This window comes from Tachyglossus aculeatus, unplaced genomic scaffold, assembly GCF_015852505.1.
Source record: "Tachyglossus aculeatus isolate mTacAcu1 unplaced genomic scaffold, mTacAcu1.pri scaffold_12_arrow_ctg1, whole genome shotgun sequence".
Lineage (NCBI taxonomy): Eukaryota > Metazoa > Chordata > Mammalia > Monotremata > Tachyglossidae > Tachyglossus > Tachyglossus aculeatus.
The window spans coordinates 498,759-526,744 of record NW_024044858.1 but is presented as its reverse complement, the minus strand read 5'-3'; the positions used below and the strand labels follow the sequence as shown (position 1 = coordinate 526,744).

Genomic DNA, 27,986 nt, shown 5'->3' with positions numbered 1-27,986 from the left:
TTTGCTTGTACCCACCCCAGCGCTTAGTAGAGTGCCTGGCACATAGTAAGTGCTCAACAAATACCATAATAATAATATTAATAATAATATTGAGAGCTCAAGTTTGGAGCAGAAGAGCTGATGGTCAGTTCAGCAGTCAGCCCCTCTCAGTGCTGCCGTGATCTGGATGTTTTGAATGGTTTTAATGGCTGATGGCATAATCTATCAGTTTAGAACTGGGGTACAACTTTCTTGGGAAAGTCTTTCTCTTTCTGGGGAGGTGAAAGATTTCACTAGGACGGCAAACTGATGTTTGATACATATCCAGAGCAGGGCCAAATTTTGCCTGCTTAGCTTTCTGCTTCCACAGGGTCTAGTGAATTTTTTCCAGGTTAATAGCAACTGAACCTGCTACAGAAGACACATACAGCTCCTTGAGCCCTTTAATTAGCAACACCTACCAACCATATTCAAAATCAAATCTCAGGACAGGATTACTAGCAAGATCCAGGAACTCAGTCAACTCACCAGCCCTGAAGCAAAGCTCACGGCCACACAGGTCCGTGGCGTACGGCAAGCGAAGACTACGGAGGACAGCAGGAAACTCAAGCATGGCCAATCAATTACTCAACCTGGTAAACTTAAAGGGGTACCTGAAAACTCAGGGGAAGGGGGTGCAAAATAAGCAGTTTAAAGACATCGAGAAGCACAGTCTCAAGTGATGGACCCTAGGAGCAGACCACTGCAGTAAACAGATTGGCCTGAGGTGCAGCAGTCAGGTGAGATTCTGCTATCCCTGAGAAAGGCCTGAAAATGGGAGCTAGGCTCTCTGTGGGACCAACACATGAGTGTGCAGAGTGCAGAAAGGAATGGCCAACAGGCCCGATTAGGATCTCTAGGGTCAGCTTCAAAAAATGGTCAGCTCACCCAGGTGGCAACTGGGCCTCAGACCTGCAGCTAAGCTGCCCTTGGTTTTCAAAGGGGACTACAGACATGACGTTGTTCTGATGGCACAGAGGGCAAAGCAGGGCGCTAGATGAGAATGGATGTTCAGGAGGGCAACCAGCACACAGTCCCTTCGAGTGTTCTGATGCTCCTGCTAGATGGAGGCAGAATCCTAGGCTGGGATGGATGGTGTGGTTTATTTCATGTGCTCTGGATACCCCTCTTCTCACTCTGGATTTGGCTGGGTCCTTCCAATCCTTTCTCCCCTCCAATCTCACCTGCAAAACCAGTTGGTAACCACGCAGCCCTTTCTTGGGGAGAGAGATCCTGACAGATCAACCCTCATCCTGCCGCCCCTCTCCCTTCTGCCCCCACCATCTAGCTCCGGTAATCTAACCTCCTATAGCTGATGATCATCCCAACAACTCTACAGCAACCTTCCCATCCTCCGTCGTTCCCTGTAATCCTGCTCCCTGGCTCCGACCCACCCCCTCCCCCAGGTTTGAGGGGAAGAGGTCAGTAATGGGCCACGGAAATAGAAGGGTCCCGATCTGGTAAATCGCGACTTCCAGCGCTTAGAACAGTGCGTTGCACATAGTAAGCACTTAGCAAATGCCATCATTATTATCATTATCGTTATTATTATAGTGGGGGTTGGGGGTTTATTTGTGGCTGTAAGTTTCTTCAGGTTTCTCTGCCCAATCTCCGCGGCTGGATTCAACCAAGGTGGCTTGGGTCTTCTGGTACGGTCTCACCCCGGGGGCCACCCAAGTTGTCGGCCACCAAGTACATGGAGATGAAGGTGGTATACGGACTGGGCACCGAGCTTCCCATCATTGATCACTGGAAGAAAGGAAGGATGGGGAAACTGGTCAGAGAGGGAGGGGAGGCAGGGAGCAATATACCAGTACACCAGAGTTGGTAGACATGTTTCTTGCCCATGAGGGGCTTACAGTCTAGATAGAGAGACAGACAATAAAGTAAATTAGAGGCATGTACATAAGTGCTGTGGGGCTGAGGGTAGGGTGAATAAAAAGGTCAAATCCAAATGCAAGGGCTTCACAGAAGGGGAAATAAGGGCTTAGTCGGGGAAGGCCGCTTGGAGGAGATGGGATTTTGAAGATAGGGAAAGCGATGGTCTGTCAGACCTGAAGCGGAAGGGAGTTCCAGGCCTGAGGCAGGATGTGGGTGTAGGCATGGTTAGGTTAAGGCCTGGGTGATGGATTGGGGTTGCCCAGAGAATCCCAAACTATGCATACCCTTTTCCCCTTCCCCCCCACAAGTGGAATCCCCAGGGAACGGAAGGGCGGTTGGGAGAAGGCGGAGAAGTCACTCACCCAGGCGGTATCCGTCCCCCAGGCCCTCGGCTTTTGCTGTCTGCGTAGCTACAAGGAGCAGGTGACCCAAGAGCTTAGAGGAAGGAAGAGGAGATTCAGAACCACTATCAGCCATGCTGACCCTTCCCCTTGGCCATCACTCTCGGACCCTCTAGCCGTTCACACCCAGACTTTCCCAACGTGCTCCTCTCACCTGTTTGTCTTCGACCTGGGCCTCGCTGATCCTGGGAATGTTCTTCTTGGGAATCACCAGAAAGTGAACTGGAGCTTGAGGAGCCACATCCCGGAAGGCCAGACACTAGAGGAGAGATGAGAAGGGGGCACTTCACAGAAAGCTAAGGGAGGTGTGAAAGGGGACAAGCACAGATCATTCTGCCCATCACCTTGCCTTGGGTAGAGCAGTCCTTCCCTCCAATATTCCCAGCCAGGGAGCTTTTTTTTCTGTGAAGCACTTATTACGTGCCAGGCACTGTTCTAAACACCGGGGTAGATCCGAGGTAATCAAGTTGGACACAACCCCTGTCCCATACGGGGCTCACAGTCTTAATCCCCATTTTACAGATGAGGTAACTGTGGTCCAGAGAAGTTAAGTGACTTGTCCAAGGCCACATGGCTGACAAGTGGCGGAGCCGGGAGCCTTCTGTGGAGACAACTGCTCAGATACCACTGGTTAAGAGAGGAAGTGGCATGTCCTTCCCCCAACAAGACAGTTGTTTTTGCAGTATAGTAGTGGTGAAGGGTTTGTTTTGGGGTTTTTTCTTCATATAGTATTTGTTAAGCGCTTACGATGTGCCAGGCACTGTACCAAGGGTCGGGGTAGATACAAGATCATCAGGTTGGACACAGTCTATGTCCCACATGGGGCTCACAGCTTTAATCCCCGTTTTACAGATAAGTAACTGAGGCACGGAGAAGTGAAGTGACTCGCCCAAGGTCACACAGCAGACATGTGGCAGATCTCAGGTCAGTCGGAACTCAGGTACTCTCTCCCAGGCCTGTGCTCTTTCCACGAGGCCCTGCTGCCTCTCCAGGGTGGATGGTTTGTCCTGAGCCATCCACAATCTTAGCTGGTCCCCCTGTAACTAGCAGGACACTAGCAGGACAGAGGCACATAGGACAGAGGAATAGGATCTCTCTGAGATCTCAATGACAGCAGAGACCACTATGCGCAAAAGTCATCTTGGAGTGACTTAGTAAGAGTCGAGGGAGTTTTTTCCTTGTTCTTCCCTCCTATTTACTCCCACCTTCATGTCTCCCTTTCTCTTCTGAAATCTCCATTGACTTCTCATTGCCCTTTGCCTCACCAAAAGATTCCCCATGATCAGTTTCAAGGTTCTCCATCAACTCTCCCCATCCACATATCAGCTACCTTCTCTCACTACCCTCCAGCTCACTCTCTTCGCTCCTCCCAAAGTGAGCAAATTGTACATTGCTCTCAAATCCCGTCGCTGACCCCTCGCTCACTCTATTTCCACAGTCTGGAGCGCCTTCTCCATGTTGAACAGATAGTAGCTCTCCCCAAATCCTACCTCCTCCGAGTCTTTCCTGATACCTTGAATGCCAACAGCCCAGAAGCCTAAGCACATAATTATACCCTTCTTCGGCAGACTTGGGTTTATAAGCATAATCAATTGTACTGTCTACTATTTATTTTGATTACTCAATTTGTAAGTATTTCTATGTCTGCCTCTCTTGTTTATGTGCAAGTTCCTTGGAGGCAATGACTCACTTGTACTTTACCATGAAGTAGTAGTAGTAGTAATAGTAGGAGTATTTAAGCACTTACTGTGTGAAGAGCAGGGTACTAAACTCTGGGAGAGAATACACAGTTGGGAGTTAGACACGGTCCCTGGCCCTTGAGGGGCTCATAATCTGAGAGAATTTAGTAAAGTGCATCACGCTCAGTGATTGCTGAATAAGTACCATTACTCATTCATTCATTCATTCAATCGTATTTATTGAGCACTTACTGTGCGCACAGCACTGTACTAAGCGCTTGGGAAGTACAAGCCGGCAACACATAGAGACGGTCCCTACCCAACAACGGGCTCACAGTCTAGAAGGGGGAGACAGACAACAAAACAGATACATTATTAACAATTAACAGTACTTATTAAACATTTACTATATGCCAAGCTCTATGCTATGCAAAGGAGTAGATAAAAGATAACCAGTTTGTTCCTTACAGGGCTCACGGTCAAAGAGGAAGGGTGAACAGCCTTGGGAAGCAGCATGGCCTAGTGGAAAGAACACTGGCCTAGAAGTCAGAGGATCTGGGTTCTAATACTATCTCCGCCATTTGTCTGCTTTGTGGCCTTGAAGAAGTCAATTCACTTCTCTGTGCCTCAGTTACCTCATCCGTAAAATGGGGATTATGACCGTGAGCCCCACTTGGGGCTCTCTCCTCGATCCCCTCCAATCTGGCTTCCGTCCCCTACATTCCACCGAAACTGCCCTCACAAAGGTCACCAATGACCTCCTGCTTGCCAAATCCAATGGCTCCTACTCTATCCTAATCCTCCTCGACCTCTCAGCTGCCTTTGACACTGTGGACCACCCCCTTCTCCTCAACACGCTATACAACCTCGGCTTTACAGACTCTGTCCTCTGGTTCTCCTCTTATCTCTCCAGCCGTTCATTCTCAGTCTCTTTTGTGGGCTCCTCCTCCCCCTCCCATCCCCTTACTGTAGGGGTTCCCCAAGGGTCAGTTCTTGGTCCCCTTCTGTTCTCGATCTACACTCACTCCCTTGGTGAACTCATTCGCTCCCACGGCTTCAACTATCATCTCTACGCTGATGACACCCAAATCTACATCTCTGCCCCTGCTCTTTCTCCCTCCCTTCAGGCTCAGGTCTCCTCCTGCCTTCAAGACATCTCCATCTGGATGTCTGCCCACCATCTAAAACTCAATATGTCAAAGACTGAACTCCTTATCTTCCCTCCCAAACCCTGCCCTCTCCTTGACTTTCCCATCACTGTTAATGGCACTACCATCCTTCCCGCCTCACAAGCCCGCAACCTTGGTGTCATCCTCGACTCTGCTCTCTCGTTCACCCCTCACATCCAATCCGTCACCAAAAACTACCGGTCTCACCTCCGCAACATCGCCAAGATCCGCCCTTTCCTCTCCATCCAGACCACTACCCTGCCGGTTCAATCTCTCATCTTATCCCGACTGGATTACTGCATCAGCCTTCTCTCTGATCTCCCATCCTCCTGTCTCTCCCCACTGCAATCTATACTTCACGCTGCTGCCCAGATCATCTGTGTGCAGAAACGTTCTGGGCATGTTACTCCCCTCCTCAAAAATCTCCAGTGGCTACCAGTTAACCTATGCATCAGGCAAAAACTCCTCACTCTTGGCTTCAAGGCTCTCCATCACCTTGCCCCCCTCCTACCTCACCTCCCTTCTTTCCTTCTCCAGCCCAGCCCGCACCCTCCGCTCCTCTGCCGCTAACCGCCTCACAGTGCCTCGGTCTTGCCTGTCCCCCCATCGACCCCCGGCCCACGTCCTCCCCCTGGCCTGGAATGCCCTACCTCTGCATATCTGCCAAGCTAGCTCTCTTCCTCCCTTCAAAGCCCTATTGAGAACTCACCTCCTCCAGGAGGCCTTTCCAGACTGAGCCCACTCCTTCCTCTCCCCCTCCCCATCCCCCCACCCTACCTCCTTCCCCTCCCCACAGCACCTTCATATATGTTTGTACTGATTTATTACTCTATTTATTTTACTTGTACATGTTTACTATTCTAGTTATTTTATTTTGTTAATATGTTTTGTTTTGTTTTCTGTCTCACCCTTCTAGACTGTGAGCCCGTTGTTGGGTGGGGACCGTCTCTATGTGTTGCCAACTTGTTCTTCCCAAGTGCTTAATACAGTGCTCTGCTCACAGTAAGCGCTCAATAAATACGACTGAATGAATGAACGTGGGACAGGGACGGTGTCCAACCTGATTACCTTCGTATCTACCCCAGTGCTTAGAACTGTGCTTGGCATAGTAAGCACTTAATACCATAATTATTACTAGCAAGTGGTGAAAAAACAAAAAAGTAAAAAAAGTACTACAATAACTATGATAATTACTATGGAAAAATGCAACTTCAGACAGATAGGTCAGCCTGCCTGATTGGCTTTCTCACTTCTGACCAACCCTCCCTTCTAGTCTCTAGACATTTCCATTTCTCTTAGATGTCCACCCAATCCCACTCCTCAGAAGTCTCCAGTGCTTCGACTGTTGGCTTTAAAACATTCCCATCAGTTCTCTCCCACTTATCCACTCTCTTCTCCCACTACAACTCAACTCACATTCTTCTTTCCTCTCAATCTTACCTACTCACTGTGCCTTGTTCTAATCTTCCCTACCTCCAACCCTTCTCTCCTACCCGGAACTCCCCTTCCTCTTAAAATCCACCAAACCACAGCTCTCTCCATTTTCGGAGAACTTCTGAAATTCCACCTCCTCTAAGTCTCTCCTGATGAATTTTTCTTCTCCTCCTAACAATTCCTCAGCATTTCTGTTTGCCACCTCCACAAAGCACTCAATCATCCACAGCACCTCTAAACAACTTAGTCTACTATTAGGCACTTTATCAAGTCTCCAGCTTTCCAATCTCTTCCTTTGTGTCTGTCTCCCCACTGCATTGTAAGCTTCCTGGAGGGCAGAGATTGTGTCTTCTAACTCTACGGTACTCTCCTAAGAACAGTGCTTTGCACACAGTAGGTGCTCCATACATAGGATTGATTCCCACTCCCCTGGGTCTTTTGGCAGGCTGAGGCCTAAATCTGGGCCTGACTAGTGGTTGTGGTCTCTGGGACAGAGATTGAGTGGGGTGAGGAGTTCCTAAAGTTTTTCTAAAATCGTTCTGGAGGAAGGCTGAGTTGTGACCCTGGGAAAAATGCAAATGGGGCAAAAACAGAAACTCCTTAGGATGGGCTTTAAAGCACTCAATCACCTTGCCCCCTCCTACCTTACCTCACTGATCTACTACAGGCCAGTCCACACGCTTCCTCCTCTAATGTCACCACGATCACTGTGCCCTAATCTATCTTGTCGCCGAACCCTTTGCCATGTCCTCCCGCTGGCCCGGAACTCCTTCCCCATCCAAATATGCCAGAACACCACTCTACCCTCCTTCAAAGCATTATTAAGGTCATATCTCCTCCAGGAGGCCTTCCCTGAATGAGCCATCTTTCCCCCGACTCACTCTCCCTGCTTGGTCGGCTATGATCTTAGATCCATACTCTTTCGGGACTCGGTACTCATTCCCACCTTTATGTACATATCTGTAAACTATTTATATCAATGTCTCTCTCCCTGTAATAAGCTAGTTGTGGGCAGGGTAAGTCTACCAACCCTACTGTATTCTAGTCGCTTAGTAGAGTGCTCATTCAATCGTATTTATTGAGCACTTACTATGTGCAGAGCACTGTACTAAGCTCTTGGAAAGTACAAGTTGGCAACATATAGAGATGGTCCCTACCCAACAGCAGGCTCACAGTCTAGAAGGGGGAGACAGACAACAAAACAAAACATATTAACAAAATAAAATAAATAGAATAAATATGCACAAATAAAATAGAGTAATAAATACGTACAAACATATATACGGCTGCTGTGGGGAGGGGAAGGAGGTAAGGCGGGGGGATGGGGAGGGAGAGCAGGGGGAGAGGAAGGAGGGGACTCAGTCTGGGAAGGCCTCCTGGAGGAGGTGAGCTCTTAGTAGGGCTTTGAAGGGAGGAAGAGAGCTAGCTTGGCAGATGTGTGGAGGGAGGGCAGTCCAGGCCCGGGGGAGGACGTGGGCTGGGGGTCGACGGCGGGACAGGCGAGAACGAGGCACGGTGAGGAGATTAGCGGCAGAGGAGGGGAGGGTGCGGGCTGGGCTGGAGAAGGAGAGAAGGGAGCTGAGGTAGGAGGGGGCGAGGTGATGGACAGCCTTGAAGCTGAGGGTGAGGAGTTTTTGCCTGATGCGTAGGTTGATTGGTAGCCACTGGAGATTTTTGAGGAGGGGAGTAACATGCCCAGAGCGTTTCTGCACAAAGACGATCCGGGCAGCGGCGTGAAGCATGGATTGAAGTGGGGAGAGACAGGAGGATGGGAGATCGGAGAGGAGGCTGATGCAGTACCAGAGAGTTGATGGTGGAGACTAAATATATCCCAGCCAGGAGCCGGACATAAACTCTCCAAGATACAATGATGTAAAGCAGTGGGCTACAGATGGCTACAAAATGGTCATAAGCCATCGCAGGTGAAAGAAAGCACACAGTACACTCTGCACACAGTAAGTGCTCAATAAATGCCACTGATTGACTGATAGGTGGGAGCCCAGCTTCCTTCTGGGCCCCTGGACCACTCGTGAGCACTTCCTTGAACTAGTCTCCTCCAATGGTTTTTATTGAGCACTTACTGTGGACGGAGCACTGTAACAAGCATTTGGGAGAGTACAATACAATAGCGTTGGCAGACATAACCTTTGCCCACAAGGAACTTGGAGTCAAAGGGGGAGACAGACATGAAAATAATTATAGATTGGGGAAATGGTCTCAGTTCTGTGGTGGTGGAATGAATATCAAGTGCTTAAAGTGTACAGGTGGAAGAGCAAATATAAGCCAGGGGCAAATTTGTGAGCAGGGAACATGGCTACCTCCTCTGTTGTACTCTCCCAAGACTAAGGAAGAGTAGAGTGCTCTGCACAGAGTAAGCGCTCAATAAGTACGATTGATTGACTGGGGGAAATGAAAGCTTAATCGGGGAAGACCTCTTATGCCTCTGAGTCAAGTTCCTTCCACAAACAATAATAATGATGATGATACTTGTTAAGTGCTTACTATGTGCTAAGCACTGTTCTGAACGCCGGGGTAGATAACAAGGTACTCAGGTTGTCCCACCTGGGACTCACAGACTTAATCCCCATTTTACAGATGAAGTACCTGAGGCCCAGAGAAGTGAAGCGACTTGCCCAAAGTCACCAGCTGACAAGCGGCGGGGCCGGAATTAGAACCCACGACCTCGGACTCCCAAGCCCGGGCTCTTGCCACTAAACCACACAGGGGCAACTACGGCAGGAAGGGTGCTGAGGCGATGGATGGGGGGATGCTGGGTCCAAAGGTGGGGGAAGAGGGAGGGGAGAATGGAAAGGGTCTCCTGACCTGCTCATCTTCATAGAGGATCTGGGCTGGGACGCTGCGGTCGATGATTCGGGAAAAGATGGTGGTGGTCGTCGTTCGCCCCGGGGCCGCACGCTGAGCCCTGGATACCTCATCCTCGCTGGGCCCCCCTGTGAGGTCGCGGATCTGGGGGGGTCGGGGAGGGGATATAACAATAAAAATTAATAACGATGGTACTTAAGTGCTTACTATGTGCCGAGCAGTGTTCTAAGCGCTGGGGCAGATACAAGGTAATCAGGTGGGGCTCACAGCCTTCATCCCCATTTTACAGCTGAGGGGACTGAGGCCCAGAGAAGGGAGGTCACACGGCAGACAAGCGGCAGAGCCGTGAATAGAACCCACACCCTCTGACTCCCAAGCCCGGGTTCTGTCCACTGAGCCACACTGCTTCTCCACTGTACATGGCTCTTTCCCATGGAGATGCAGTGTGGCTCAGTGGACAGAGCCCGGGCTTTGGAGTCAGAGATCATGGGTTCAAATCCCTGCTCCGCCAACTGTCAGCTGTGTGACTTTGGGCAAGTCACTTCCCTTCTCTGGGCCTCAGTGACCTCATCTGTAAAATGGGGATGAAGACCGTGAGCCCCACGTGGGACAACCTGATTATCTTGTCTCCTCCCCAGCTCTTAGAACAGTGCTTCGCACCTAGTGAGCGCTTAACAAATGCCATAGAGAAGCAGTGTGGCTCAGTGGAAAGAGCCTGGGCTTTGGAGTCAGAAGTCATGGGTTCAAATTCCGGTTCCGCCAATTGTCAGCTGGATGACTTTGGGCAAGTCACTTCCCTGGCCCTCAGTGACCTCATCTGGAAAATGGGGATGAACACTGTGCGCCCCACGTGGGACAACCTAATTACCTCGTCTCCTCCCCAGCGCTTAGTACAGTACTTCGCACCTCTTAAGCGTTTAACAAATGCCACAGAGAAGCAGCGAGGGACTCAGAGGTCATGGGTTCAAATCCCCGCTCTGCCAATTGTCAGCTGGGTACCTTTGGGCAAGTCCCTTCAATCAATCAATCGTATTTATTGAGCGCTTACTGTGTGCAGAGCACTGTACTAAGCGCTTGGGAAGTACAAGTTGGCAACATATAGAGACAGTCCCTACCCAACAGTGGGCTCACAGTCTAAAAGACTTTCCTGGGACTCAGTGACCTCATCAGGAAAATGGGGGTGAAGACTGTGAGCCCCCCGTGGGACAACCTGAACCCCTTGTAACCTCCCCAGCGCTTGGAACAGTGCTTGGCACCTTGTAGGCGCTTAATAAATGCCATCATTATCAGGCCCCCGCGCTGACTCTGGTCCCGCTAAGGAAGCCGGTCCGTGACTGGGTTGGCACCGTGCTCCCGCCGGGGCACATAATAATAATAATAATAATAATAATGGCATTTATTAAGCGCTTACTATGTGCAAAGCACTGTTCTAAGCGCTGGGGAATTTACAAGGTGATCAGGTTGTCCCACGTGGGGCTCACAATCTTAATCCCCATTTTACAGAGGAGGTAACTGAGGCCCAGAGAAGTGAAGTGACTTGCCCAAAGTCACACAGCTGACCGGTGGCAGAGCCGGGATTTGAACCCATGACCTCTGATTTCAAAGCCCGGGCTCATATTTATTGAGCGCTTACTGTGTGCAGAGCACTGTACTAAGCGCTTGGGAAATACAAGTTGGCAACGTATAGAGACAGTCCCTACCTCAGTGGAAAGGGCCCGGGCTTTGGAGTCAGAGGTCATGGGTTCGAATCCCGGCTCCAATTGACTTTGGGCAAGTCACTTCACTTCTCTGGGCCTCAGTTACCTCATCTGTAAAATGGGGATGAAGACTGTGAGCCCCATGTGGGACAACCTGATCACCTTATTAGGCTTTGCACCTAATAAGCACTTAATAAATGCCATTATTATTATTATTATTATTATAAAGGGGCCCACAGTCTAAAAGATAATAATAATGACGGCATTTATTAAGCGCTTACTAGGTGCGAAGCACTGTTCTAAGCGCTGGGGAGGTTACAAGGCGATCAGGTGGTCCCACGGGGGGGGTCACAGGTCTTCATCCCCATTTTCCAGATGAGGGAACTGAGGCCCAGAGAAGTGACTTGCCCAAAGTCGCACAGCTGCCAAGTGGCGGGGCGGGGATTCGAACCCATGACCTCTGACTCCAAAGCCCGGGCTTTTTCCACGGAGCCACACTGCTCCTCATCTCTCCAAGACCGCCATCACCGCCCCCCTCACCTGCCCCCTGAGGGCCGCCGGCCCCGCGCGCCACAGCGCCCGCGCGGCCGCCATTGCCCCGCCCACCGTGTCTCGCCCCGCCATTGGCTCCGCACCGGGGCGGGGAGGGGCGGGGCGCAGCTCCTAATTGGCTCAGAGAACTGTCAATCCGCCGGGGCTCCCGAGCCGGGGCAGAGCCACTTCCGGGCGCTACACTCCTTCGCCGTCCGGACGGAGGGAGTAGGGGAAGGAAGGGGGAAGAGCCGTGACGTCACCGCGCCCCGCGCGCTGATTTCCCTAGCGGGCGGAGGGAGTAGGAGAAGGAAGGGGGAAGAGCCGTGACGTCACCGCGCCCCGCGCGCTGATTTCCCTAGAGGGCGGAGGGAGTAGGAGAAGGAAGGGAGAAGAGCCGTAACGTTCTCGCGCTGACTTACCTGAACGGGCGGAGGTGAGGAGTGGAGGGAGTAGGGGAAGAAAGGGAGAAGAGCTGCATTCATTCATTCATAGTTACTGACCGCTGGGTAGAGAGCACCATACTAAGCGCCTGGAAAGTACAATTAGGGAACATTCATTCATTCAATCGTATTTACTGAGCGCTTACTGTGTGCAGAGCACTGTACTAAGCGCTTGGGAAGTACAAGCAGCGGGAAGCAGCTGGCTCAGTGGAAAAGAGCCCGGGTTTTGGAGTCAGAGGTCGCGGGTTCAAATCCCGCCTCCGCCACTTGTCAGCTGTGTGACTTTGGGCAAGTCACTTCACTTCTCCAGGCCTCAGTTACCTCATCTGTAAAATGGGGATTAAGACCGTGAGCCCCCCGTGGGACAACTTGATCACATTGTATCCCCCCCAGCGCTTAGAACAGTGCTTTGCACATAGTAAGCGCTTAACAAATGCCATCATTATTATTATTCTCCAGGCCTCAGTTACCTCATCTGTAAAATGGGGATTAAGACTGTGAGCCCCACGTGGGACAACCTGGTCACCTTGTAACCTCCCCAGTGCTTAGAACAGTGCTTTGCACATAGAAAGCGCTTAATAAATGCCATCATTATTATTATTATTATTACAAGTCAGCAACATATAGAGATGGTCCCTACCCAGTAACGGGCTCACAGTCTAGAAGGAGGAGACAGACAACAAAACAGGCAAGTGTCAATGCCATCAGGTAAATAGAGTTATAGAGATACACACATCGTTAATCAATCAATCGTATTTATTGAGCGCTTACTGTGTGCAGAGCACTGTACTAAGCGCTTGGGAAGTACAAGTTGACAGTCCCTACCCAACAGTGGGCTCACAGTCTAAAAGAATGGGAAGCAACGTAGCTCAGTGGAAAGAGCCCGGGCTTGGGAGTCAGAGGTTGTGGGTTCTAATACCGGCTCCGCCAATTGTCAGCTGTGTGACTTTGGGCAAGCACTTCACTGCTCTGTGCCTCAGTTACCTCATCTGTAAAATGGGGATTAAGACCGTGAGCCCCACGGGGGACAACCTGATCACCTTTTATCCTCCCCAGCGCTTAGAACAGTGCTTTGTACATCCTCTAGACTGTGAGCCCACTGTTGGGTAGGGACCGTCTCTATATGATGATGATATTTGTTAAGCGCTTACTATGTGCCAAGCACTGTTCTAAGTAGTGGGGGGGGGGGATACAAGGTAATTAAGGTTGTCCCATGTGGGGCTCACAGTCTAAATCCCGAATTTACCGATGAGGGACCTGAGGCACAGAGAAGTGAAGTGACTTGCCCAAAGTCACACAGCTGACAAGTGGCAGAGCCGGGATTAGAACCCATGACCTCTGACTCCCAAGCCCATGCCCTTTCCACTAAGCCACGCTTCTATATGTTGCCAGCTTGTACTAACCAAGCGCCTAGTCCAGTGCTCTGCACACAGTAAGCGCTCAATAAATACGATTGGATGAATAATAATAATAATAATAATGTTGGTATTTAAGCATTTACTATGTGCAAAGCACTGTTCTAAGCGCTGGGGTAGATACAAAGTAATCAGGTTGTCCCACTTGGGGCTCACAGTCTTCATCCCCATTTTACAGATGAGGGAACTGAGGCGCAGAGAAGTTAAGTGACTTGCCCAAAGTCACACAGCTGACAAGTGGCGGAGCTGGGATTTGAACCCACGACCTCTGACTCCAAAGCCCGGGCTTTTTCCACTGTGCCACGCTGCTTCATAGTAACCACATAACAAATATTATTGCTATTAATAGAGTAATAAATACGTACAAATATACACAACTTGTGCTTCCCAAGCGCTTAGTACAGTGCTCTGCACACCGTAAGCGCTCAATAAATACGACTGAATGAATACACAAGTGCTGCGGGGAGGGGGAGGAGGCGCGGGGCGGAGGGAGTAGGGAAAGGAAGGGAGAAGAGCCGCGACGTCACCGCGCCCCGCGCGCTGATTTCCCTAGCGGGCGGAGGGGGTAGGTGGAGGAAGGGAGAAGAGCCGTGACGTCACCGGATTTACTTCCGGTTCCGGGGCCCGCGGGATTGGTTGCCCGGACGACGAGGGGTGGGCGAAGCGCGCGCATGCTCCACGTGGGCTCCGTCTCGCTGACCTCTGACCTGCGGAACCCAATCAATCAATCAATCGTATTTATTGAGCGCTTACTGTGTGCAGAGCACTGGACTAAGCGCTTGGGAAGTACAAGTGGTCCCGCCGCCCCTTCGCCATAATAATAATAATACTGGCGTTTATTAAGCGCTTACTATGTGCAAAGCACTGTTCTAAGCGCCGGGGAGGTTCCAAGGTGATCAGGTGGTCCCACGGGGGGCTCACAGTCTTCATCCCCATTTTCCAGATGAGGTAACCGAGGCCCAGAGAATAATAATAATAATGGTATTAAGCGCTTACTATGTGCAAAGCACTGTTCTAAGCGCTGGGGAGGTGACAAGGTGATCGGGTTGTCCCCCGGGGGGCTCACGGTTTTAATCCCCATTTTACAGATGAGGGAACTGAGGCACACAGACTTGCCCAACGACACCCAGCTGACAGTTGGCGGAGCCGGGATTTGAACCCATGACCTCTGACTCCAAAGCCCGTGCTGTTTCCACTGAGCCACGCTGCTTCTCTACAGCAAGTGAAGTGAAGCGACTCGCCCAAAGTCACACAGCAGACGAGAGGCAGAGCTGGGATTCGAACCCACGACCTCCGACTCCCAAGCCCGGGCCCTTTCCACTGAGCCACGCGGCCTTGCCATGGATTTCCCGCCCAGCCTCTTCCCGACGTTCGTGACCCCCGGGCCGCCCATCCCGGCCGAGCCCCCCGTCCCGCCCCCCATCCCCAGCCGTGCGGACTGCATCCGACTGCAGCCCGCGGGGAGGCCGGGCCCGGGGGTGAGTGTGTCGCGTACAGTGTCGCAGCGGGGGCGTAGGGGAAGAACTGTTCTTGTGTTAATAACAGGCCCTCCTCCCCCAGGCCGACCCCCAGTTCGTGGCATCGCACACAACGGCGGGGGACACGTGGGAGGCAGAGACCCCTAACCCTCTTCCCCTTCTGCTGCCTGGCTCAGGTAGGGTCGATTGTATTGATAATAATAATTCATTCAATCGTATTTATTGAGCTCCTACTGAGTGCAGAGCACCGTACTAACAGCGTGGGAAGTACAAGTCGGCAACATATAGAGATGGTCCCTATCCAACAACGTGCCCACAGTCTGGATAATAATAATGATGATGGAATCTGTTAAGCGCTTCCCACGTGCCGAGCACCGTTCTAATCGCTGGGCGGGATACAAGGTGATCCGGTTGTCTCACGTGGGGCTCACAGTCCTCATCCCCGTTTTACAGATGAGGGAACTGAGGCACAGAGAAGCCAAGTGACTTGCCCAAAGCCACACAGCTGACAAGTGGCGGAGTCGGGATTAGAACCCACGACCTCCGACTCCCAAGCCCGGGCTCTTTCCACTGAGCCACGTGTTGATGATGATGATGGTAGTTGTTAAGCGCTTATTGTGTGCAAATCACTGTTCTAAGCCCTGGGAGAGATACAGGGTAATCAGGTTGTCCCATGTAGGGCTCACAGTCTTCATCCCCATTTTACAACTGGGGGGACTGAGGCCCAGAGAAGTGAAGTGACTCGCCCAAAGCCACACAGCTGACAGGTGGTGGAGCCGGGATTAGAACCCGTGACCTCTGACTCCCAAGCCCAGGCTCTTTCCACTGAGCCACGTATTGATGATGATGTTATTTGTTAAGCGTTTACTATGTGCTAAGCACTGGGGGAGATACAAGGTGATCAGGTTGTCCCATGTGGGGCTTGCAGTCTTCATCCCCGTTTTACAGCTGAGGGGACTGAGGCCCAGAGAAGTGAAGCGACTCGCCCAAAGTCACACAGCTGACAAGTGGCTGAGCTGGGATTAGATCCCACGACCTCTGACTCCCAAGCCCTTGCTCTTTCCGCTGAGCTACATTATTGAGCGTTATTGTATTGACACTTGTCCACTAGTTTTGTTGTCTGTCTCCCTCTTCTAGACCGTGAGCCCATTGTTGGGTAGGGACCGTCTCTGTAGGTTGCCGATTTGTACTCCCCAAGCGCTTAGTACAGTGCTCTCTGCACACAGTGAGTGCTCAACAAATACAATTGAATTAATGAATGAGCGCTCACTGTGTGCAGAGCTTCGTAGAGTACCATGCAACAGAGTTAGTGGATACGTTCCTGCCCACAACGAGCTTACCGTCTAGAGGAGGAATCGGATGTTAAACTATATTATGGTTATGAAACGTGAGTACTAGGGGACTGAAGGTGGGGTGAATGAAAGAGACAGATCCAAGTACAAGGGCGATGCAGAAGGGAGAGGGAGTAGAAATGAGGGCTTAGTCGGGGAACTCCTCTTAGAGATGTGATTTTAATAAGGTTTGGAAGGTAGGGAATGTGATGATCTGTCGGATATGACAGGGAAGGCAGTTCCAGGTCAGAAGCGGGACACGGGCAAGGGATCAGCCGCAAGCTAGATGAGATGGAGGTACAGCGAGTAGGCTGGTGTAAAAGGAGCAAAGTGAACACTCTGGGTTGTGGTAGGGGGAAGGAAGTAAGGCAAGAGAGGAGGAGGCGAGGTGATGGAGTGCTTTAAAGCCAATGGTAACAGTTACCATTTGATGTGGGTGGTTCTGAGGAGTGAGGAAACATACGCCGACGGGGTATGTGAAAAAGTAACCCCTGGAGTGGGTAGAGACAGGCGGCAGGGAGGCCGGCGTAGAGTCCCTCTCCATTTCTTCCGTCCCCTTCAACCTCTTGCCACGTAGCTTGATTGTGTAGCGTTCTTGTGAGGACTACAGCTCTGGACCCACTCGCCGTGTCCCAGGTTGAGGGAGGATGAGAAACCATTTTGGGCAGAGATGGGTGTAGACATTTGTGAGGACCTGTCAACGTCGGCGGGAGGGCCGAGTCTCCTCTCTGACACATCCCGTGCTCTTCGCCCGCGTCCGTAACTCCCCGATTAGTCTCCCAGCCCCAGCCCCCTTCCGTCTCACCCGCGATACCCTGAAACTCCAGTTCCCCTCCCCTTCAGGCTGGGATCCCGGTCTGGCACCCCAAGATCTCCTTTTCCGGCGGCCTCTGAAGCGCCAGGCAGGGATCGGAGCTGGGTCCACGGTTGCGGTGGACTTTACAGAGCAGGTGAGTGGGTGGGGATAAGTTCAGGAAGCGGGTGAACGTTTAGGGATGTGAGGAGGGAGGTGTGGACACGTGCAGTCCACGTCCGGTTCACTTTCACTCTTCCGCAGCTGGACAAATTTTTCTGGGATCATGGTGATGTGGTCTTCGGGCCCTATGGGAAGCTGATGCGGGATGACTTCAAGCTGGTACAACTGGTGAGTGACCAGATTGGAGTCACGGGGGCAGTACTGGTGTGATGAGACTGAGCGTTGTATTTCGTACTCCTATTGTACCCTCCCAAGCATTTAGTACGGTACTCTACGGACAGTGAGTGCTCAGTAAATGCCGTTGATTGACTGACCGGCGTGCTCTCTGCAGAGGAGAGGACGATCGAGGGAAAAGACAACAGCCAGAGTGTGGCCACTGCTCCAAGATCTGAGTGATCACCAGCCTTGGGGGTAAGTGGCTACAAGTCTGGGGGCAATGAGGGAAAGGGACTAGGAGGGGGGAGGTTCAGGGGCTAGTGTCGGTGATGTAGGTGCCCGGAAGGAGCGGTACGCTAATCCACCCCCTCCGCCTCCACGCCTAGGTGTCCCTGGGCCCACGTGACCCACCGGCAACGTCGATTCTCCCGCATGCTGAGGCCGGTGCTGGAGGCCGACCTGGCTGGGGACCTGGTGGGAAATCTGCTGCAGGAGGAGCTAGGGGGATGCTGGCGGCGATTGCTCTTTGATGAAGCTCCCACTGGGGGGTCACTTGGCTGGTTTCCGGGACCTTGTGGGGGCCAGCTGGTCTACCCTGCAGGCAGCGCTGCCGAGGAACTGTGTATCCTTCCTTCGAGTTGGGAACTGGGGCTGGGGCGGAGCTGGCTGTTGCACCTGACCAGACGGGGTGCCTTTTTCAACCGTCAACTAGCTCTGGGACTCTTTGAGAAGTAACCTGGAAGGGTGTGGTGGGTCCGGAGGAGACAACGGGGTGATACTGAGCACCGGGGCAGTGGCTGTGCGGTCACAGGTTAGAAGTGACCTCTCACCTTAACCGGGTTCTTAGATTTCCAGGACATCGCGCTGTCTTCGGCCGGAGCCCCCCAGGCTCACGGAGCGCCGACCCGCGTTCGACTCCGTGGGCCCGTCCGGCAGGTGGTGACGGGGACCGTCCAGGGGGAAGGTGAGACCTGGCTCTCTTCCTCCTTCCCTGGGGTCCCCTCGGATCTCCCGTTAATCCCCGTGCCCCCAGCAGCTTTCTGGTTGCCCTCTTTCCCCATATTGCCCGACTCGTTTTCGATTTCGATAGCCCTCTCTTCTGCCAGACAAAACTATTTCTCCTCCCTTATTGACACTCATGCCCATCACCCCCGCCAGCTCTTCCGTACATTCAACTCCCTTCTCAGGCCCCCGGTTCCTCCCCCTCCTCCTTCCCTCACCCGCAACGATCTGGCCTCCTACTTCATTAACAAAATTAAATCCATCAGGTCCGACCTCCCCAAAGTCTCTTCCCCCCTTTCTCCATCCCCCCGGCTCTCAACACTCTCTGCTACTCTCCCATCCTTCCCAGCGGTATCCTCAGAGGAACTCTCCTCCCTCCTCTCAAGTGCTACTCCGGCCACCTGTGCTTCTGACCCCATTCCCTCTCATCTTATGAAATCTCTCGCTCCATCCCTTCTCCCCTCCTTAACTACCATCTTCAACCGCTCACTCTCCACTGGTTCCTTCCCCTCTGCCTTCAAACATGCCCACGTCTCTCCCATCCTAAAAAAACCCTCTCTTGACCCCACCTCACCTTCTAGTTATCGTCCCATATCCCTCCTACCATTCCTTTCCAAACTCCTTGAACGAGTTGTCTACACGCGCTGCCTAGAATTCCTCAACAACAACTCTCTCCTCGACCCCCTCCAGTCTGGCTTCCGTCCCCTTCATTCCACGGAAACTGCCCTCTCAAAGGTCACCAATGACCTCCTGCTTGCCAAATCCAACGGCTCATATTCTGTCCTAATCCTCCTCGACCTCTCAGCTGCCTTTGACACTGTGGACCACCCCCTTCTCCTCAACACGCTATCTGACCTTGGCTTCACAGACTCCGTCCTCTCCTGGTTCTCCTCTTATCTCTCCGGTCGTTCTTTCTCAGTCTCTTTTGCAGGCTCCTCCTCCCCCTCCCATCCTCTTACTGTGGGGGTTCCCCAAGGTTCAGTGCTTGGTCCCCTTCTGTTCTCAATCTACACTCACTCCCTTGGTGAACTCATTCGCTCCCACGGCTTCAACTATCATCTCTACGCTGATGACACCCAGATCTACATCTCTGCCCCTGCTCTCTCCCCCTCCCTCCAGGCTCGCATCTCCTCCTGCCTTCAGGACATCTCCATCTGGATGTCCGCCCGCCACCTAAAGCTCAACATGTCGAAGACTGAGCTCCTTGTCTTCCCTCCCAAACCTTGTCCTCTCCCTGACTTTCCCATCTCTGTTGACGGCACTACCATCCTTCCCGTCTCACAAGCCCGCAACCTGGGTGTCATCCTCGACTCCGCTCTCTCATTCACCCCTCACATCCAAGCCGTCACCAAAACCTGCCGGTCTCAGCTCCGCCACATTGCCAAGATCCGCCCTTTCCTCTCCATCCAAACCGCTACCCTGCTCATTCAAGCTCTCGCGTCTGGGCTACTGCACCAGCCTTCTCTCTGATCTCCCATCCTCATGTCTCTCTCCACTTCAATCCATACTTCATGCTGCTGCCTGGATTATCTTTGTCCAGAAACGCTCTGGGCATATTACTCCCCTCCTCAAAAATCTCCAGTGGCTACCAATCAATCTGCGCATCAGGCAGAAACTCCTCACCCTGGGCTTCAAGGCTCCCCATCACCTCGCCCCCTCCTACCTCACCTCCCTTCTCTCCTTCTACTGCCCAGCCCGCACCCTCCGCTCCTCCACCGCTAATCTCCTCACTGTACCTCGTTCTCGCCTGTCCCGCCGTCGACCCCCGGCCCATGTCATCCCCCGGGCCTGGAATGCCCTCCCTCTGCCCATCCGCCAAGCTAGCTCTCTTCCTCCCTTCAAGGCCCTGCTGAGAGCTCACCTCCTCCAGGAGGCCTTCCCAGACTGAGCCCCTTCCCTCCTCTCCCCCTCGTCCCCCTCTCCATCCCCCCATCTTACCTCCTTCCCTTCCCCACAGAACCTGTATATATGTATATATGGTTGTACATATTTATTACTCTGTTTATTTATTTATTTATTTATTTTACTTGTACATTTCTATCCTATTTATTTTATTTTGTTGGTATGTTTGGTTCTGTTCTCTGTCTCCCCCTTTTAGACTGTGAGCCCACTGTTGGGTAGGGACTGTCTCTATGTGTTGCCAATTTGTACTTCCCAAGTGCTTAGTACAGTGCTCTGCACATAGTAAGCGCTCAATAAATACGATTGATTGATTGATTGATTGATTGCCCCCTTAGCCCTGGCAGCCGTGCGGTCCGATCACCACTGTGCTGTATGGAGGCTTCGCAGGACGGGGAAGCCAACGCCTCTGCAGGTGCTGGCTACAGAGACGGGAGCCACGTCTCTGGCCCTCAGGTGAGAGGCTGATGAGGGGGAGTGGGACGGACGGGAGAGCAACAGAGCCTCGAGCTATAGGAGAAGGTCAGAGGGAGCAAACCTGAGGGTGAGCTGGGCTGGGGCTGAGTAGGTAGTGCAGCCAGCAGCTACGAGTCCCAGGCCGGTCACTCCTCGTGTCTTTGACATTTGTTCGCTCTGGGTCCCTACAGCCCTCACCTTCCTGGCGAACTGACCGTCTGCACCGGTGCGGGAGCCGTCTACCTGTGGAGCCTGCAGAATGGGTAATCTCCAGATTTTCCAGACAGTCTGGTCACTGGTCCTTCCCCACTGATCGGTCATATTTATTGAGCGCTAGCTGTGGGCAGAACACTGTACTAAGCGCTTGGGAGAGTACAGGATAACAGTAGACATAGTCCCCGCCCACAACAAACTTACGATCTAGATTACTCCCCATGTAGATTCCTCTAACTTCCTCCCTTCTCCCCGCTCCTCAGGCTCCAGCGGGTCCGCAGAAACACTGAGACCTTGGCTTTTCACGATCCATCACCCTGGCGCTGGGCAGACTTCACTGCCCACCCCCGGGTGTTGACCATTGCTGACCGCACCGGAGTGGACACTGCGGACACCAGGGTAGGGTGAACCCCCCTCGGACTGCTGGAAGGGGGTGGCGTGACCGGTCAGCCGGTAGCGTTCTTCCTGGGTTTGGTGTTGCCTCTTGAGCTGTGGGTCTCAGGCCAGCGAGGCCCGGTGCTAACTTGGCTGACCGTGGGCCAGCTCGGAAGACTTTGGCAGAGTAGCTGGGAGTGCTGGCCCAAAGCAGAAGACCCCGGACCTCAGTTGCAGAGGGGCTTGCTGAACGGTTGTGGCCGTTGTGCATATGTGACTCGTCCCGAGGGAGCAAGTGCATATGTGTAGCAGCAATCCCCTTGTCCTTGCCATAATGAGGTCCAGGCCTATCCCGGTTCCCCTTGGATGCAACCATCCAAGCCCCTGTGGAGCCGTCGGGGTGACCGTGGGATCAGGCCGGCTTGACCGCACCAGGTTGAGTGTCTATATCTGTGCTTTCTGACCCCAGGTCTCCCTGAGTTGTGGCCAACACCTGTTCCGTGTGGGCGCAGAGGCTGCATGCCAGCAAGGAGAGAGGGTATTGCTGCTGCGGCACCTTGCTCCCCACCTCCCCACGCTGCACCTTGTCCTCACGCAGGTGAGTTCCCCCTCCCCTCGGTGGCACTAAATGGTCCCAAGTCAGCAAGTCGTATTATTAAGCGCTTACTATGTGGAGACCACTGTACTAAGCTCTTGGGAGAGTACGCTATAACAGACGCATTTCCTGTTCACAGCGAGCTTACGGTACAGAGAGGGAGACAGATGTTAATATAAATAAGTTACAGATCTGTAGATAAGTGCTATGGGGCATGAATAAAGGCAGCAGGTGACGGCGACGCAGCAGGGAGGCCTCTTGGAGGAGATGTGCCTTCAATAAGCTTTTGAAGGTGAGGAGAGTAATTGTCAGATAATAATAATAATGATGGTACTTGTTAAGCGCTTACTATGTACAAAGCACTGTTCTAAGCGCTGGGGGGAATACAAGGTGATCAGCTTGTCCCACGTGGGGCTCACAGTCTTAATCCCCATTTTACAGATGAGGGAACTAAGGCACAGAGAAATTAAGTGACTTGCCCAAAGTCACACAGCTGACAGTTCGCGGAGTCGGGATTTGAACCCATGACCTCTGACTCCAGAGCCCGTGCTCTTTCCACTGAGCCACGCTGGATGTTCCAGGCCAGAGGCAGGATGTGGGTGAGAGGGTGGTGGCGAAATAGACAACATCGAGGTACAGGGAGAAGTTTAGCATTAGAGGAGTGAAGCGTGCAGACTGGGTTGTTGTAGGAGAGTAGCAAGGTGAGGTAGGAGGCGTCAAGGTGATTAAGGTTTTTAAAGCCAATGGTGAGGAGTTTTTGTTTTATGTTGAGGTAGATGGGCAGTCACTGGAGTCTCTTGGGTGGGAAAACGCGGCCTGTACGTTTTTGTAGATAAGTGATCCGGTCGGCAGAGTGAAGTATGGACTGGAGTCGGGAGAGACGGGGCTGATACAATAATCAAGTATAAGTGATTTTATTAATGTGGTAGGATTTTGGATAGGGAGGAAAGGGTGGACTTTAGTGATGTTTTGAAGGTGGAACTGACAGGACTTAGTGATGGATTGAATTTGTGGGTTGAATGAGAGGAGTCGAGGATTAACTCCAAGGTTGTGGGATTGAGACAGGAAGGATGGTGGTGCCATTTACAGCGATGGGAAAATAGGGGAGGACGGGGTTTGGGTGGGAAGATAAGGAGTTCTGTTTTAGACATGTTGAGGTTTGAGATGTCTTGAAGACAGAAGGAGATGCGAGACTGCGGAAGGAGAGAGATCAGGACTGGAGATGTAGATTTGGGAATTGTCTGCCTAGAGGTGATAGTTGAAGCCATGGGAGCAAGCGAGTTCTCCCAAGGGTGAGGGTGTAGGTAAAGAGTAGAAGAGGACCCAGAACTGCCCCCTGACAGACACCCACAGTTAGGAGGTGGGAGGTAGAGGAGGAATCTGTGAAAGAGAGTGAGACTGAACAGCCAGAGAGATAGGAGGAGAACCAGGAGAGGACAGTGTCAGTGAATCTGAGGTTGGATAATGCTTCCAGGAGAAGGGGGTGGTCAGCAGTGTTGAAGCCAGCAGAGGGGCCGAGGAGGATTAGGATGGAGTAGAGGCTGTTGGATTTGGCAAGAAGGAGATCATTGGTGAGCTTTGAGAGGGTGGTTTCTGTGGAGTGAAGGGAACGGAAGCCAGGTTGGAGGTGAAGGAGAGTATTGGAGGAATGGAACTTGAGACAGTGGATGTAGATAACTCACTCAAGGAGTTTGGAGAGGAGATGGGGCAGGAACTGGAGGGAGCTGTGGGATCGGGGAGGGTTTTTTAGGACAGGGGAGAAGACAAGGGCATGTTTTAAAGGAGTGGGGAAGAAGCCAGTGGAGACTGAACAGTTGAAGATGGCCAGTTAGGGAGGGGGCAAGTGTTATGTTAAGTTGCGAGCAATGGGGTCGGATGCACAGGTGGAGGGGGTGGATTTTAGAAAAGGAAGATCTCTAGAGATACTTCTGGGAAAGATAGGGGTGTTGAAGAAGAGGGAGGACGGGGGAGGGGCAGGGGAGATTTTAGAGAGATCACACCTAATATTGTAAATTTTCTCCATAAAGTTGGTGGCCAGGTCATAAGAGACGAGATGGGTAAGACCGGGGAACAGGGGTTTAAGGGGTAGTTAAACGTCTGGAACAATTTGTGAAGGCAGTGGGCATGTGTGTCAGTAAGGATGGAGAAATAATTTTGCCGAGCAGAGGAGAGGGCAGAGTTAAAGCACGCATGGATAAACGTGAAGTGGACAAAGTCGGCCTGATCTTTAGATTTCCGCCAGAGCGCTCCACAGCTTGGGCCCAAGAGCGAAAGAGGCAGACTGTGGAGGTGATCCAGAGCTGTGGGGTAGTGCTACTGAGATCAGCAAAGGAGCAGGGGATCACGTGAGTTGAGTTCCGTAGAGAGGATGGTGTTGAGCACATCAATTTGGTCATCAAAAGGAAGGTAGTTTGGGCGTGGAGGCTAAATGGGGCATGATGACTTGAGAAGATTAGATGGGGTCAAAAGTTTGGAGGTCTCTGTAGGGGAACAGCACAGATTTGCGGGGAGGAGATGTGTGGGAGAGAAGGCAGGTGAGGAGGTGCGGTCCGATAGAGGGATTTCAGAGTTGGTGAGGGTAGAGATTGTGTAGGGGCTGGAGATGATGAGATCAAATGTATGTCCAAGCTGATGAGTGGGTGAGTTGGGATGGAGCAGGAGGTCTGTGGAGTTGAGAAGTGATAGAAACAGGCAGCAGAAATCAGGAACATCTATGTGGATATTGAAGTCCCCAAGGATCAATGTAGGAATGTGAGAAAAGGATCAAAATGGTTAGAGAAGTTGGAGGTGGGACCTGGTGGGGGAATTGGATGACAGTTACTAGGATCTGGAATGGGTGGTAGAGGTGGATGATGTGGACTTTGAAGGAAGTCTGGGAGAGGGGAGAAGATGAGGCCCCCTCCGGAGAGAGCAGCAGGGGAGACTGTTGTCGTCTGGAGAGAGCCAGGTTTCAGTGATGGCAAGGAGGAGGTGTAACTGGGCAGGAACAGGTCAAGGATGAAGGGAAGCTTCCCCACGATGAAGCAGGGGTTCCACAAGACGCACTTGGTTGAGGCTGTGGCGGGAGTGTTCTGGGGACGGAGACGGCACGAGGGGTGGGGGACTGGTGCTGGTGGAGGGGGATGAGGGGTGGCACTGGGACGGGATGACGGATGGGGCGGGGGAGTGGGGAGGGGACAGCGCAAGGGTGGAGGGGGAGGTGTGGTGGATGGGGAGGACTGGGATGGGCCGACGGGGTGGAGGGGGGCGGGATTGAGTGGTCATGGTGGGAGTCATTGAAGTTTAAGCCTTGTAGTGGGGTTATTGATTGCAGTAAATACTTAGTCTGGTGATACCCTGAGAAGATGATTGGATTGTATGCAGGTCCTTGAGAGTGAAGAGTCCAATGTTTAAGAGAAAACTAGGGCTGGGTCGGTGTGAAGGTAGGGGAAAACTGGGGCTGAGTTGTGTGAAGCAGGCGGTGGTTGATAATAAAAATGTAAAAATGTGGATCTTTGCCACCTTGGGAGGCTGGGTTCTGATGCCAAGATCTGAGCTGGGCTCCTGGCTGCCTTTCAGCCTCAGCAGATGGGGAACAAATCCCCCACCACCACCCCACCACCACCATCCCTCCCCCAGTGACCCTTGCCACTCCCTCCACCCCCCTACTTAGTCCTCACCTGGACGAGGTCACCCTGTCTGTCTCACTCCACTTCCTCCTATCTTTCTGGGCAAGCAGCTGACCCCTCCCTGTCTTCCCCAGTTCTCACTGTACCTGCTCGATGAACGTCTGCCCTTAGTGCCGATGGTTAAATGGGACCACGGGCTCCCTTCTCTGCCCCGCCTGGCCCAGCTACTGCCTCCTCAGAACTCCAAGTGCCAACATCCTCTCCTTCTTGGAGGGTCTGGAGGGGAACTGCGGCTGCTGCAGATCTCAGGTGAGCTTGGCAAGGTATCGGGGGAGGGACGGGGGGCAGTGCAGGAAGACTAGGTTGAAAGCGTGGCCGGAAGGAACTGGGGAACAGGTGTCTGTCTTCCCTCACTCACTTCCTCTCTGTCCTAGGCAAAAGTGGTTCTCCCCCTCAGTTCACCGGGCCCCCACTGGCCCTCCCATCACTGGCTGATGCCCTCCCTGACTTCCCACCAGCCGAACCTCGCAGTCACCATTTGCTGAAGGAGAGATTGCGTGCTCCAGCTACAGGTAGAGGTGGGCAGGGAGGAGGACCAGGTTGAGTTGAGGGAGGGCATGGAGAGGGGACTGTGGTGAGGGGGAGATTAGGTGTTCTCTGCCCTGTGCCGCTGAAGAGATGGGTGGAGACTGAGGAGTTGGGGACGTGGGGTTTGGAGCCGCAGAGGTTGTCCCCCTCCTGCTAGAGTGGAGTGGGGTTCAGGGCTCCTGGGAGGATTGAGGGGGTAAGATTTGGAGCTTAAGGGAGTGAGGTTTGGGGGACATCTTGGAATTTGATGGCTTACAGTCTCTATCCCCCATTTCCCAGGCCTCGCTGCTGCCTCTGGCCTCCCTGGGCCTCCGTGCTCTTTGCTGATCTTCCAGCTGTCCGCTGCCGGCGATGTCTTCTATCACCGTCTGCTACACCGGTCAGAGGCCGACCCCAGCAAGGACACCGGGGAGGCTGTGGGCCCTGGGCCAAATGATGACTCCTCTGGAACCCGTGCCGTTGATCATGACCCAAGCCCGGGGACTGACCCTGACACCGAGACGACTGCTGCTTCCAACCCCTCTGCAGGTTCCAGGCAGGCCCCCTTCTCTGCTGGTGGGGACTCGCAGGCCGCCGACTGCTGGCAGGGTTGGCTGAGCACCCTCCTTCAAGGCGCCTCTCACCCTCCTCAGTCCCCCTGGGCCCCCCCAACTTTTGCTCGACGAAAGCTTCTTTCCCTGGGGCAGCAGGGAGCCTCGAGCTCAGTGGCGGCGGCGGCCCGCAGCGGGCTCCTCGTGGCCATGGCTGAGGGGCAGCTGCTGCACCCAAAGGACCTGGGCCTGGCTCCCACTCAGCCCTCCCCGGCCCCCGGCCCCCTGCCCGGCAGTTGCAGCAATGACCTGAACGAACGTCTGGGAGCAGCCTGGGGGGGCCAGGGCCGAGCATGGTGGGAAGCTCGGCAGGTTGGGGCCCGCAAGGAGAGGGCTCAGCGGCTGCGGGAGAGGCGCCAGCAAGCAAAGCGCAGGCAACCCCGGCCCCAGCTCTCCAGCTCTTTCTCCTCTTTCTCCTCTTTCTCTGTCTGCTCCTTCAGTGCCCGCTCTGACCTCTCAGACTGCCCCAGTCCCCCCCACAGCCCCGCCCGCGTGGCCCACAGCAGCCCTACCCATACTGGCCTCAGCAGCCCCGCTGGCAGTGCCCCTCTGCAGGCCTCCAGTGACCTCCCCAAGGCCTCTAAACCCTCCTCTTCTCTGCCCTTCTCAGTGCGCCAAGTCCCGGGCCTCCCCCGGGAGCGCTTACGAGTGCTCCGGAAATATCTGGCTGCCCTACCAGAGTCCCAGGCCCCGCTTTCCGTCTCTCCTTCTCCCAACCCCAGCCTGGAGCCCAGCTCAGTCCTTTCCCAGGACCCGAGCATCAGAACCCAGGCTCCTTCCTCCCTCTCCTCACAGCCCCAGAAGAAGAGATCCCGTATGGGCTTCTGAGTTGCGGGGCGTCTGATCCTCTGCCTCTCCCAGGTAGCTGGTAAGAGGTGTGCAAATAAGAGAATGTGGACCAATAAATGGAAGGTGACTTGGGGACTAAGGTGGCTGACTGGAATAAGAAGGGTAAGCAGGTAGCAGAGAAATCGGGTCCTGGTCTGGGGCGGGGGTGGCGGGGAGAGGCATGCGATCCCTAGATGCAGGAGGTGCTAAACCCTAGAGTTTTAGAGTTCTCCACTCCTTCTGGGAGCCCAAAGGGTAAAGGGGTTGAGTCCTCCAAGGAAAGGGACTGTGATTTCCCTCCTTGTTCCTATTCGTGCCAGCACCAAGTACGGGCAGTCTTTGAGTTCCTGTGATCCGCACTTTGGACCTTTCTGGACTGATAATGTTTCAGCTTTACCAC

General features: G+C 53.1%; 2 protein-coding genes across 3 annotated transcripts; one reads left to right on the top strand and one right to left on the bottom strand.

Moving 5' to 3' along the window:
• Positions 1 to 398: 398 nt before the first annotated feature.
• Positions 399 to 11,741, bottom strand: HINT2 (histidine triad nucleotide binding protein 2). 2 transcript variants are annotated; one of them, XM_038742539.1, is made up of 5 exons: positions 11,709 to 11,741; positions 9,406 to 9,549; positions 2,455 to 2,559; positions 2,262 to 2,334; positions 399 to 1,767 (listed from the first exon to the last, which is right to left on the bottom strand). In XM_038742539.1, exons 1-5 carry the CDS (start codon positions 11,724 to 11,726, stop codon positions 1,676 to 1,678), a joined length of 432 nt encoding a protein of 143 aa, XP_038598467.1. In that variant the 5' UTR covers positions 11,727 to 11,741; the 3' UTR covers positions 399 to 1,675. The 2 variants fall into 2 exon arrangements, with proteins under 2 accessions (XP_038598467.1, XP_038598466.1); XM_038742538.1 differs by lacking the exon at positions 11,709 to 11,741 and adding an exon at positions 11,643 to 11,696.
• Positions 11,742 to 14,753: 3,012 nt separating this feature from the next.
• TAF1C (TATA-box binding protein associated factor, RNA polymerase I subunit C) lies at positions 14,754 to 27,728 on the top strand. Its single transcript, XM_038742508.1, has 14 exons — positions 14,754 to 14,969; positions 15,052 to 15,145; positions 17,144 to 17,250; positions 17,358 to 17,444; positions 17,608 to 17,687; positions 17,819 to 18,054; positions 18,280 to 18,396; positions 20,672 to 20,789; positions 20,981 to 21,052; positions 21,266 to 21,401; positions 21,847 to 21,975; positions 25,715 to 25,889; positions 26,015 to 26,152; positions 26,448 to 27,728. The coding sequence occupies exons 1-14, from the start codon at positions 14,832 to 14,834 to the stop codon at positions 27,584 to 27,586; spliced, it is 2,766 nt and encodes a 921-aa protein (XP_038598436.1). The 5' UTR covers positions 14,754 to 14,831; the 3' UTR covers positions 27,587 to 27,728.
• Positions 27,729 to 27,986: the final 258 nt, after the last annotated feature.

Coding starts and splice junctions, on each gene's coding strand:
- TAF1C (XM_038742508.1), top strand. CDS start 14,832: ATGGATTTCCCGCCCAGCCTCTTCCCGACGTTCGTGACCCCCGGGCCG. Junction 17,251..17,357: donor CGGTGGACTTTACAGAGCAG/GTGAGTGGGTGG, acceptor ACTCTTCCGCAG/CTGGACAAATTTTTCTGGGA. Junction 18,055..18,279: donor CAGCGCTGCCGAGGAACTGT/GTATCCTTCCTT, acceptor CCGGGTTCTTAG/ATTTCCAGGACATCGCGCTG.
- HINT2 (XM_038742538.1), bottom strand. CDS start 11,696: ATGGCGGCCGCGCGGGCGCTGTGGCGCGCGGGGCCGGCGGCCCTCAGG. Junction 2,335..2,454: donor CCCAGGTCGAAGACAAACAG/GTGAGAGGAGCA, acceptor CCTTCCTCTAAG/CTCTTGGGTCACCTGCTCCT. Junction 1,768..2,261: donor GGGGGACGGATACCGCCTGG/GTGAGTGACTTC, acceptor CCTTTCTTCCAG/TGATCAATGATGGGAAGCTC.